Below are 12,037 nucleotides of genomic sequence, written 5' to 3'. Positions count from 1 at the left end.
TCCACTGCCAGAGGGCATTTGAGGCCAACGCGATGCGGAGAGCCTACCCCACCAATCACCGCCTCTTTGTATCTCACCGCCCGCTAACCCTCCAAAAATTTCCCGGGAAAACGACAGAAAAGAAAGAAAACCGACCGATTTTAACCCCCAATCTCCACCACAGTCTCCCAAATTTTATACACAGGAGAGACCGACATTACGGTGTCAATTCTCTCACCATGGCCCCCTACGTCAAGAAGCGCAAAGTCCTCGACTCGATCGCCTCCCGCCCCCAGAAAAAGTTCCGCAAGCAGCGCGCATACCACAGCAGCTCCGAAGATGATGACGACGAACCCACCGATTTCCAAGCCGTCAGGTTGGCCGACTCCGATGCCGAGGAGGAAGCCTTGAAGCAATCCAGGAAGCAGACCCGGTCGATTGGCGAGTCGACCAAGAAGGCTCTCCCCAAGAAGCAGCTGAAGAAAAAACAGGCGGAAAGCTCCGACGACGAAGATATGGCATCCGATTCGGATGCTGACGACTCGGAAGAAGTGGAGGACGATGAGTTCGACGTGGGTGCAGAGTCCGATGCCTCCAACCCCACCTCAACGGCAGGCGGTCGGGCGGTTCCTAAGCGCCATGACCCTACTGCGTTCTCGACCTCCATGGCCAAGATTTTGGCAACCAAGCTCCCTTCCTCGATGCGCGAGGACCCGGTGCTGTCCCGCAGCCGAGATGCCGCCCAGAAGAGTACTCAAGTGGCGGAAGAGAAGCTGGATCGCCAGGCGCGGGCTAAGATGCGCGCGGTGAAGAAGGAGGAGTTGGATCGTGGCCGTATCCGCGACGTGATGGGATTGGAGCGCGGGCAGGCTGGCGCAGTGGCCGAGGAGGAGAAGCGGTTGCGCAAGATCGCCCAGCGTGGTGTGGTGAAGCTGTTCAATGCTGTCCGCGCCGCTCAGGTCCGTGGAGAGGAAGCAGCCAAGGCGGAGCGGAAGAAGGGCACAGTTGGTATGGGCGAGCGCGAGAAGGCTGTGAACGAAGTCAGCAAGCAGGGATTCTTGGACTTGATCAGCGGAAAGAAGGGCAAGCCGTTGCAGATCGAAGAGGCTTGAGTGATGGTGAAGGAAGTTGCTTTAAACGTGTGTGTGTATACCTGGCATATTCATGGCGTTTTTGGGGGGTGGGACTACTCTTACGTTCCTATTTTTTCTGTTTTGATCAACTCTTTTTTTTTTATTAAAAGTGATATGCTCTATTTACAAACTTTCGTGCCGCAAAATGTTGAATGGAGATCGGAAATACCCAATGGAAACATGTTCCCTTGCCACCCCATGACAGAACCGCCCCCGTATAGACGCTAGACATATCGTACATCATTCTCTTGTCCAAAAATCACTCCCACCGCGCTTATATTGATCAGTGCTTCGGCTCGAAGTCGCTTGCCTGCAGGTTCCGAGTCATGGACGGCAACCGAACCACGAGGCCATCGAGCTCCTTAGTCATGATGACCTGACAGCCCAGGCGGGAGGTCTCCGTCAAGCCAAAGGCCAGATCAAGCATGTCGTTCTCGTCGTCCGATGGCTCTTCCATCTTGTCAAACATGTCGGGATCTTCGACGATGACATGGCAGGTCGAGCAGGCACACGATCCGCCACAGGCACCTATTGTGTTCCAGTCCGTCAGTCTGCTGATCAAGCATATACAACATTCAATGTCATTCGAACCTTCCATCTCCAGGTCATTAGCCTGTGCAATATCCAACAAGTTATCGCCCTCAGAGACCTGGAAGTCGTACTTTGCGCCGTCCTTGTCGATGAAAGAAATGTTGATCCTGCGCGAACCATTAGTACCTTGCAATGATTCTCATCGAAGGTTGATATTCATGAAGAGAAGGGGGGGGGGGGGACTCACTCCTCTCCAGGCTTGGGAGGCGTGATGTGACCGTGCTGTACTCCGGCGGTGACGGAGAAGCTCCGACGCTCGAACATGCGCTGGCTCTGAATGCGCGGGGTCACTGGAGATCGCCGGGACGACAGGGAAGCACAGCCAGAGCTCATTGATCGCGAGGACTGGAGGGGGAATCGGTTGGCAAGGAACTGTGAAGAGGGAGCGCGAACAACGCTCTCGCCAGCCCGAGGCAGAACATGGCGCAGGTTAAGTCCGGCTTCTCTCAAGAAGGACATAGCGAATGATTGTGTGATGAAGGGTGGGGGTATAAGAAGAATTAGAAGGAAGATAGAGGAGTGGAGAGGGGCGAAAGATAGATTCAAGGCAGCTGAATGAATGAATCAATGAATCCAACGAAATCGAATGAATCGAATTGAATTGAATTCAACAATGGCGGAGAATGGAGGAAAAGTGGAAAACCCCGAAAAACACCAGCGGGAAATCCGCGGCTTGTCATTCGCCGGCTTTGCCTCTTTGAGCTGGAGGTTCGGCTTCCAAACCGACTTTACCTTACTTTCTTTCCTCTTCACTCACTAACTTACTATCCTATCTATACTCCTCCACGCACCACGCACCACGCACACATCCTCTCCCTCTCTCCATCCATTTCCTTCTCTTCTTCCCCCCTCCCCCCTCCCCAAAAAACGCCTCTTTCTTTTTCACCCTTTTCCTTCTCTATTCATCTTCTAGCTCCCCTTTACAACTAACATGTCCTCTCCTCTGGAAGGGCCCAATCCCCTCCGCCCCTATTATTTCCCCCCATCTTTGGGGTTGGACACCGGCCATGCTGCTTCCCCTCCAGATGCGTCATCCTCGGCCACCCAAGTCTTTGGCGGTTCCGCACGCGATCTACTGCCCGATATCGATTATTCCGACTACCTCGAAAGCTCTCCCTCAGTCTCCAGTTGGATTCGGGATGCCCTGGACCAAGCTCTCTGGCGCTACACCAGTGTCCTGACCTCACAGCCGTTCGATGTCGCCAAAACCATCCTGCAGGCCTATGTTGCGCCCGGCGATGCGACAGACGGCCCACGGGCTATGCATGATCGCCGAGCATCGGGTCCCGAAAGCCGTATTGATTCCTACGATGAAGACGTATGTTCCAGCAGCTCTTTCCCAAGAATTGGAAGCTCACCTTCAAGCTCTAGGACTCCTTGTCGTCGGATGACGAAAGCAGTTATTTTACTTCCGCAGCACCTGGCGCAGCCTCCCCCTCAGCGCCCCGATCTCGCAAGCCTCACCGTCGCCATATCACCGATCGAAGCGGCTACATTCCCTCCACGACCTCATCAAGACATGCCCTCGCTATTAAGAACCCGAGCTCGCTCATGGATGTCCTTTCGCAACTGTGGACTACCAGTGGCCCGACCTCGCCCTGGAAGGCGACCAATGCCACCTTCATCTACTCCCTTCTCCTGCCCACCCTGAATACATTCATCCGCAGCTTGCTCTCCGCAATTGTCGGCTTGCCGGAGGAGGATGTGACTTCCTCGATGACAGCCGACATCCTGACGTCGACTTCCCCGGTGGCGACGCTACTCTTGTCCTTCATCTCCTCCTCATTGTCGGCAATGCTCCTCTCCCCGATTGATACCGCGCGAACGTTCCTTATCTTGACGCCGGCTACGCATGGCCCGCGCTCCCTGCTACGAGCTATCCGCCAAATCCCGACTCCCAACTGCACCATTCCGTCTCACCTGGTGCCCATCACCGTCCTCCACTCCAGTCTGCCGAACTTCATCACCAACACGACTCCATTAATTCTCAAATCGTATCTGTCTCTCGACCCCGTGCTCAATCCGTCCATCTGGAGCCTGTTCACCTTCCTGAGCTCCGGTCTAGAATTGGCGGTCCGGTTCCCGCTCGAGACTGTACTCCGCCGCGCCCAAATTGCAACATTCACTTCCCCCAGCATCCGCCAGCAATCAAGTCGTTCAGTGCGCGCTGAAACCTCCGCGGACGAGGAACAGACCTCGGCAATCGAGACCATCGTCCCGACCCCCCAGACCTACCGGGGTATTGTGGGCACTATGTGGGGAATTGTCTACGAGGAGGGAGTGCAAGCCACGCCGGAAGTTGAGCGGGCGCGCCAGCTGCTCAAGAAGCCCGTCACTCAGCGCAAACGGCAGGGCCAGGGAATCCAAGGTCTCTACCGAGGCTGGCGCATCGGCATGTGGGGAATCGCTGGTATCTGGGGCGCCAACCTACTTGGCACGGTCGGCGTGGCCGGCGACGACGATGCTAGGATGAGCGGAGGTCGATTCTAAACCACCCGCATAACCAACCTAGCATCGTCAGATGCCAAGAGCAAAGCCAAAGCCCTTCAAAGCACGTGCACTAACTCGGCCGATAATCCCACATCGTGGGCTGAAACCCATCAGAATACTGCAGGGCATGAGGACGACGAAGCAGAGTCGCAATACTTCAGCTAAGCCAAGCTAGCCAACATCTCGACGAACTTCCAGCAACTTCATCTCGATATGAGTTCTTCTGGGTGAAGCAAAAGAAGTCAATGACCCCCAACCCCACATCATCGCTCATGCATTAGGGCGACGATCTGTAAAAACACCTTAACGACGATTCTCTTCTCCCTGCACACCATCCTTGACCACCTTTTTCTTTATTATACCATCTCAACTTCTCCTTCCCCTCTTCCGACTCTCCTACCCTCCGCTCCTTCCTTCATCTACCAGTGGAATGATGTCTTGTGTACTTTTTAACCTCAGTATCCTATCTAACGCCGCAACGGAATGTATTTTTATCTCTCCATCACTTGTTTCTCGGATCGGGCTTTCTTTCTTTCTTTCTGTCAACTTGTCTCCTGTCTTTAATGTAGCGGAATGAAAACTCGGAGTAAGGACGGACGGCGTTGGGTTTTCTTCAGGTTGGGCGGTGTGGGATCTAGTATAGATATAGTCAAGCAAGGCGCATGATTACATGATGAATCCCCCATTCATTGCCCAAAGCTATAAATGAACTCTAGGCTTGAACCGTGACACGTGCACCCTGCTGAGTGATCGGAAAAAAGACATCCATTGAACCTTGGACATGTACATAGCCCAAGCACGCTTTCCAGATTATCTTATCTATCCGAATCCAGAGCGGAGCGGAGCGGAGCAAGCACACGCCCGGCAGAGACGAGCAACACATAACTTGACAGTCATACACATACGTATAGACATGAACACCTCAGCCGATAACAACATAAAAACGCCAGTTCATTTCATTTCAAACCATCTAGACTCATTAGACACTTTGGCTTTGACCACGCGTTGAGGAAACACCACGTGGTTGCGTGGAAGATTTTTGTTTTGTTTTGGTTGGTTTTTTTTTGGCGGGGTTCGTGAGCGAATCATAGCCTAGCCTAGCCTAGCCTAGCATTGTATAGCACATCGTAAATTCCAGGAGTTATGGTTGCAGGTAGATTGACTTTTGCTTTTGAGATCGGATTTCAGTTCCAGTCGTGGGGTGGGGGGGAGACTGGGAAGAGGAACGGGAAGGATGATGGGGTCGATTTGGCAGGAAGACCCGTAAAAGGGGGGTGATAACTGGGGGTAAGAAGGAGGAGGAAAGGAGGAGAGGAAAAGTGTACCCGTTCATAAGAAGTGAAGAGTCATGGGTTGAATGAGTTACATTAAAGATGTAGACTGGCGGGGATGAAGTGGGAGGGAAGGGAGACACCACGGGGAGAGATTGGTTAGGGAGAAGGATGGAGGGAGACATAGAGGGGGGATGGGGTTCAGGAGTGTATAGTCTTGTATAATACAAACTCAAACGTTCATGAATCGGGTGTTGGGTATCACTAAGAATAAAAGACAAGTGCAGACAAGGGAAGAGAGAAGGTTCGTCCGTCATCTATTTATCGGCGAACCGTCGATCAAAGTATCGCAAGACGCCCATGACGCTGGCAGCCTCGACTTCCAGGGCCGCTCGGGAGCCGGGCGGAGCTACCTCCTGGGGTTTGGGGAGGGTGTGGAGTTTGGGAAGCCAGGCGGAGATGTCGTCACTTGCTCGAGAGAAATTGGGGTGCCGGGAGAGGGTGGTAAAGGCATCGGCACAGGAGAGGGTTAGCGAGGGAGTGTTGGAGCGACGCGAACCGGCAGCGGGCTGGGGAGGGTTGCCACCGCGAGACATGCAGCACCCGCCATCGGCGCCCTTACCGCCGCAGCAACCGGAGGAGGCAGCGCTGGCGGAGCGGGAGGCCGCCAGCGTCTTGCAAAAAAGGGTCCGGCGTGGATCGGACTGACATTGAGCGCATGTTCCCGGTCCATTGGCACACGGATTTGTGGCTTGGCTGATTGGAGGTAACGTGACGTCGGACCGAACGTCGCCTTCTGATGGGGGTGGTGTGAATTGAGACAGGTTCTGAATGGGCGCCAGCCGATTGTTCTCAAATGAGCTCCTCCGACGCTCTTCCTCCTGGGCCGCCATCTCGGCGCAGATACAGGGTGTTCCGTCCTGGCAGAACCCGCAGGGGTCTACAGCTGGCGACGAGACGGAAGTGCTATGGTCGTCTTGAATAGTGTGCGGTGCGGCGAACCGCGTGGTGAAGTCAATCTCCATCTCCTCGGGCTCCGGTTTGATCTCGGGTTCGGGTCGTGTCAGACTAGGACTGCCCGGCCGCTTGCCCAGCGAAGACCGAGTCTCGACTCCCGGAATGGCAAACGCATCTTCAATACACTGACAGTGGACAGAGGAGCAATCTCCACAGCCCAACGGAACCTCCTCCCGTGATTCTTCCACCACGGCGGTAGATCTGCCGGTCGGCAACCCGCGATCACTGGCCGCTCGGTCTTCGGTCGGGTTTCTCGCAGCGATTCGGGTCAGAGGAGCCTTGTCGGAGCTCTTGTCGGTGAGAGTTGTCCGGAACTCTCGTACCAGGGTCTCCTTCGCACTCCGTTCGACAGAAACTTCCTTCTCCAAGGCATGGCATCGGTCGCGCCACCAAGCCATCTCATTTCGACATTGCTCGACATCGCTGGAGAGGCTTGCAATCTGGTCCTTGAAGGCAGCGATATGTATCTCGTGCTCATCTTCGATTTTCTTGATCTGATCCTCGAGCTCGTTGACGCGGGCGGCTCGACGTTCGCGGAACGCTCTCTGGGCGGCTCGATTCTGGGCCTTGCGTTTGGTGGGAGGAGTATCTGTGGCTGGCTTGCGACCAGGTTTGGGGCGAGGAGGAATCACCCATTCCTTGGAGGTGACGGAGCCGGGTGTGCCCGGACCAGGAGACGGTGAGATGGCTGGCTTGGCAGCCAGTGCGGGAGCCAGCGGCGCTGGACCCGGACCAGGGGCTATCGAGAGAGCAATCGGACTGGCCATGGTAATGAAAAATCCTCTAGTGATTTAGAGGAAGCCTGCAGTATGATCAGTGGACATATCATGGGTGAAGACGGGAATGGTGGTCCGAGGTGGGAGGTGGAGATGGGGATGGGTGATTTGGATGGGTGGTTTGGGTGGTTCAGTTAACTGGTGAGGAGGTGTTCGGAGAAGAATGGAAGAAAGGCGGGCGGGCTAACCGGCAGAACGAAAGGCGGTGGTGGTGGTGGTGGTAGTAGTAGTAGTGGTGGTGTCACTGGATCGCATCGGCCGGAAGAGCGGAAGTGCGCCCCCTCAGCCGGTAAGCGAGACAACGGAGTTGCTGGCTGCAACCCGATGAATTGGAGAGGATGGGACGGCGATTGACCCTGTATAGATAGATTGACAGCAGAATGAGTATGGCAGGGAAGGAGTGGAAGGAAAACGAAGCAAGTAGGCTTAGGGTGAGGAGAACAAGAAGGAGGAGGAGGAGGAGTAGGACGGAAGACAGACACCAAAAGCGACCGAGGAAGAAGAAGCTGAGAAGAAATGGAGGAAGGGAAAGGAAAGAAGGAGGGGGGAAACAGAGAGGGAAAAATGAATGATCGGATCAGATTAGATTATCGTGCGCGTTCACCGACTTCGGAGATTCCAGTGGAATCCCCACTCGTTGCCCGCCCTCATTCGTCCGTCCCGTGGTAGACTGCGGGTTATCAATCAATAATTCCCTGCCGGCCGGTTCGAACTTGGGGTTTAGGGTATGCTCCAGCCTCCAGCCCTCCATCCAGCTCGTATCATGCTGAGCCTAGCATCGATTTTCTCTCAGTAGGGCTGATGAAGAAACACCCTGGATCTTAGAATTTGCGGTCACGATTGGTAGAAGCGTCATCGAGGAGCTAAAAGATGAGTTATGTTCTTCTACTCTGTCTACTACGACTAGTTCCATTCTCAGACCGGAGACGCTACTGTGTACTGCACAGTATGCCTCAGTGAAAGAGTCATGATTTCCATGACTCGTTCACTACCCATGGTAAAGAGAGAAATTTTCCTTCTCTTCCCAAGACCACCCGTGTGGGTACATGAGTCCTTTTTTCTTCCCTCTGGGTTACGATCCTGTTGGTCAATGGATTCTGCTAGAGTTTTATCCGCGATGAGCGCGGACATCCGGGATGGGGAAAGAGACAATCCTTTCTGCTTGCCAAGCGTTTTAGCAGATGGCAGGGGGCAAAACCAAATCCCCTGCTCGCCATTTGGTGCAACGAGGTCTGACACATAAGAACGCTGAACTTCGGCGCAGGAGCCGAGCTTGGGCCGGAAACAGTTCGGGCCAGGTTACTCCATCGCTGAAGTGCGGATTGATTAGCCAGAGGGGAAATGGGGACTGATGAGGATACTGTTAGTCATGAAGCTCGCAAGGTCACCCTTGGAACGTGCAAGGAGAGTTGAAAACGACCTCGGCAGGAGTTTTCCCTCCGTCGCCTGATCTTATCTGATCCCACTTTTCCCGTTTCGGATATCCCAGCCAATCCCCGGTGTGAAATGTGTCATAGACTCGTCATGCACCAACCAGAACCGTTAATGATCGGTCTCGAGAACTCCTTCTCTTAACCTGGTTCAGTCTAGTTCAATGGAGAGGGATGGTTGCGACAACTTGAAAGAGAGGGGGAAGAGGGTCGGGAGAAAAAATCTTCTTCTTATCAATCAGAGCCCTTGCATGCGTCTCCAGTCGTCCGCCGAGTCCACTTCGACCTCAAATGCCGAAGAACGGAAGGACGAGGGCGAAAACGGGCCGATTTGGCTCGGCTTCCTTGGGCTTGTCGTCAGAAGTCTCTAGGAACCAGATCAGCGTGGCCATGCGCAGGGGATCGGGCACATCTTTATATCCATATGTGGAAAATGTACATACGTGTTGAGAAGGCCCTCTCTATGAAAACTAGGAGCCAGTAACTTACTCTCGTTGAGCGGCATCCAGACGTACACAGTAGCAAGTCAGGTTCGTAGAGCAGTCAAGCCTTCCAGCAAGCAAGACTGGTTGGTGACTCACTCAAAATCCCCCGATGCTCGCCTCGCTCGATGCTCTCGATTCCCGTCCTTTGTCCGAAATTTCTCCTTCTTTAGGCAGATCGTCGTATGCATGCGGATCGAATTTCATTTGCACATTATAGTATACAATTTGGGGTCATACACCATCAATCTGAGAACAATAAACATGAACGCCGTCAAAACGTCTTTGTGAACGTCCCAAAGCATATCACAGCTCAACCAGAGCGGGCGCTCCTTCGGCAGGGGGGAATGAATTCTTGGTCACGACAAACGCCTTCTGGATACCACCCTCGCGACTATTGAATAGTTCGTACAATCTGGACATGTCTTCTAGACGTACTCGATGCGTGACCATGTCCAAGGGGTTGATCTCCCCCTTGCGGATGAGCTCCAGGAGATGTTTCCAGTATCGGTGCACGGGAGCTTGACCGTTGCCGATCAAGCGGACGCCAGTCTGCATCAAGGCACCAATGTTGAAGTGGTTGGTCTAAAAGGTGGTCCATCAATTAGCAACGCGCTTGCTTTCACGTTAGTCCTGTGGCGGGACTTACAAAGCCAGAGTAGACCCCGGTAACGCCAACCCGGCCAAATGGCCGGACGGAAGTGATCATCTCGTTCAACATCTCCGAGGTGTCAGTCTCCAATCCCAGGAGAACCTCGAAGTAGTGCGCCCATCCCTTTGCGAATTCTCCCGATGCACATTCCAACGCCACATCGGGCCCGCCGGGGACCACCTTCTTCAATTGGGAGGTGATGGATTCACCACGAGGCAGCTTGGTGAAATCGATCGTTTCCACCTTGGGCAATTTACTCTTGACAAAGTCCAAGCGCCACGCTGCGTCGCCACCGTCAATGAGGATCACTCGGCTGGCGCCCTGCAGAAAACTGAAGGTGGCCACCATTTGGCCAATCGGCCCTGCACCCCAAATGGCAACCACATCGCCCTTATCGACTCCGGTGTCGACCACACAGTGATACGATGTGGACAAAACGTCGGAGAGATACAAACCCTTCTCATCAGGGACATCATCGGGAAGTGCCAGCAGGTTCTGATCGCCATATGGCACCCGGACATATTCGGCTTGGCCTCCAGCGAAGCCACCTGTGAAATGGCTGTAGCCGAAGATACCTGTACCGAGTTTGGTTAACGAGCTGTCCTTTACAACACTAAGAGATTGATGTTCTGGTCCGGAAGGCTTACCTGAAGTGCGCTTCCCATACAAGGCATTAGTGAGGGTGTTTTCGTTGGTCCGTTCACAGGCGGAGGTCAGTTGTTTCTTGCAGTTCGTGCATTGGCCGCAGGAAATGGGGAAAGCTGCTACGACTCTATCTCCGACCTTGACATTCTTTGCTCCCGGTCCGACGCTGTCCACCACACCGCAGAATTCGTGGCCGAGCACGTCGCCTTTTTCGAGTTGAGGAATGACACCTGTGATGCACCGAGTCAGAACTGCTTCACAGTTTGATTAATTAGCATAACGATTTCAGACCTAGACCATACCGTGATACAGGTGGAGATCGCTTCCACAGATCGTGCTACCGGTGACCTTGACAATCACGTCCCCTTCATCGACAACTCTTGGCTTGGGCATTTCCACCACCTCGACAGAGTTCTTCCCCTGCCAGGTGGTGGCCTTGATCTTCTCCCCGGTCTCCTGGCCATACCCTCCCTTGGCGTAATTGCTCACATCGGTGGTGACAGTGGCATTGCCACTGTGTCCAACCGCCTTCTCGACTAGGTTAGCAGCCTGGGATGTTGCTGCCATTATTGTGATTCGATTCTGGATGTTATCAACTCAGATGATCAATAATATGTGATCAGCAAGGCAGTAGTGCAGAGTGTCATGAAATCCCACCAGTCCGACTTCTTGTGAGGCTCGACAGAGAATAAATGGTCCGGCCGAGTTCGCCGCCTGCGACTGACATCACAGTGAGGTCGTCATGTTTCAATTTCTCGTGAAGCCTGTTCCATGGGATTATATCCAATGAGTATGATATGACATCTCCTTCCTAAGCTCTTCGTGGTTTAGCCTTGCAACTTTTGGATAGTTTGGATAGCTCTATCTAGGATTCTCGTACCGGTTGCATGAGGAGTAATCGATGACAATACTCACCGTAGGGTAGCTATTGGAGGAAGAGCCGTCATGACGTCATCTTATCACGAACTTCCCCCGCACATCGCATTCGGTCACCTTGATGACATTGATGACAGATCTGGCATTGTCCATTCTACTGCAGTTGCACAAATTGAACTGTGTTTTGCAATGCGCGACTAGCTTTGCACCTTGGAAATCTCTGGGGGCCTGAGCAAGGGTGACAGACGCTGGTTGGCTGGATATTTGTGTCAGAATCAGGGACTGGAGTACTGCTACTAGGTACTACTAAGTGTTTAAAGTTGTGGTCACGAGACTTACACTTTACCAAATAGCAGAGGTAACTAATGCCCTCAAGCTGCTTGGAGAGCCGTATGAAGAGGCCGTTGAATACTGATGTATAAGCCCTTAAGCAGCCATTTCAGTAGACCATGAAGACGTAAAATCGGCTTCTAGACAGCTATCTGAATAGGTGCTTAGAAAGGTGCAAGTACGGGCCCTGCTGGGCCCGCTAAGGGTCCTTTTGACAAGCCAAAGTGGAACAGAACCAAGGGAGGAACGCCGAACCCGCACGTCAGACCCCTTGTTATGTTTATCATTGCTGTTGTGAAGCTATACGTACTATCCACCGGTGGTGAAAAAGGACTCTTGCTGTATACAGTACATACAGCAATATT

General features: G+C 53.4%; 5 protein-coding genes across 5 annotated transcripts; 2 read left to right on the top strand and 3 right to left on the bottom strand.

Moving 5' to 3' along the window:
• The first annotated feature begins 135 nt into the window (after positions 1–135).
• BO86DRAFT_386644 (rRNA-processing protein RRP15) lies at positions 136–1,272 on the top strand. The gene has a single exon (XM_025671389.1). The coding sequence runs from the start codon at positions 219–221 to the stop codon at positions 1,089–1,091; it is 873 nt and encodes a 290-aa protein (XP_025531004.1). The 5' UTR covers positions 136–218; the 3' UTR covers positions 1,092–1,272.
• BO86DRAFT_386643 (ferredoxin family 2Fe-2S iron-sulfur cluster binding protein) lies at positions 1,203–2,405 on the bottom strand. The gene is made up of 3 exons (XM_025671388.1): positions 1,891–2,405; positions 1,704–1,810; positions 1,203–1,640 (listed from the first exon to the last, which is right to left on the bottom strand). The coding sequence occupies exons 1-3, from the start codon at positions 2,160–2,162 to the stop codon at positions 1,396–1,398; spliced, it is 624 nt and encodes a 207-aa protein (XP_025531003.1). The 5' UTR covers positions 2,163–2,405; the 3' UTR covers positions 1,203–1,395.
• Positions 2,406–2,634: 229 nt separating this feature from the next.
• BO86DRAFT_376699 (mitofusin complex protein UGO1) lies at positions 2,635–4,193 on the top strand (the record flags this gene model as incomplete). Its single annotated transcript, XM_025670551.1, has 2 exons — positions 2,635–3,021; positions 3,075–4,193. 2 exons carry the CDS (start codon positions 2,635–2,637, stop codon positions 4,191–4,193), a joined length of 1,506 nt encoding a protein of 501 aa, XP_025531002.1.
• Positions 4,194–5,428: 1,235 nt separating this feature from the next.
• On the bottom strand, positions 5,429–7,523 carry hapX (bZIP transcription factor HapX). The gene is made up of 2 exons (XM_025666858.1): positions 7,446–7,523; positions 5,429–7,283 (listed from the first exon to the last, which is right to left on the bottom strand). Exon 2 carries the CDS (start codon positions 7,246–7,248, stop codon positions 5,782–5,784), a length of 1,467 nt encoding a protein of 488 aa, XP_025531001.1. The 5' UTR covers positions 7,249–7,283; positions 7,446–7,523; the 3' UTR covers positions 5,429–5,781.
• A 1,952-nt stretch (positions 7,524–9,475) lies between these two features.
• BO86DRAFT_376697 (zinc-dependent alcohol dehydrogenase) lies at positions 9,476–11,033 on the bottom strand (the record flags this gene model as incomplete). Its single annotated transcript, XM_025670550.1, has 4 exons — positions 9,476–9,754; positions 9,819–10,396; positions 10,469–10,696; positions 10,769–11,033. 4 exons carry the CDS (start codon positions 11,031–11,033, stop codon positions 9,476–9,478), a joined length of 1,350 nt encoding a protein of 449 aa, XP_025531000.1.
• Between the last annotated feature and the right edge of the window lie 1,004 nt (positions 11,034–12,037).

This window comes from Aspergillus japonicus, assembly GCF_003184785.1.
Source record: "Aspergillus japonicus CBS 114.51 unplaced genomic scaffold BO86scaffold_7, whole genome shotgun sequence".
Classification (NCBI taxonomy): domain Eukaryota; kingdom Fungi; phylum Ascomycota; class Eurotiomycetes; order Eurotiales; family Aspergillaceae; genus Aspergillus; species Aspergillus japonicus.
This window is presented reverse-complemented; position numbering and strand designations above follow the sequence as displayed.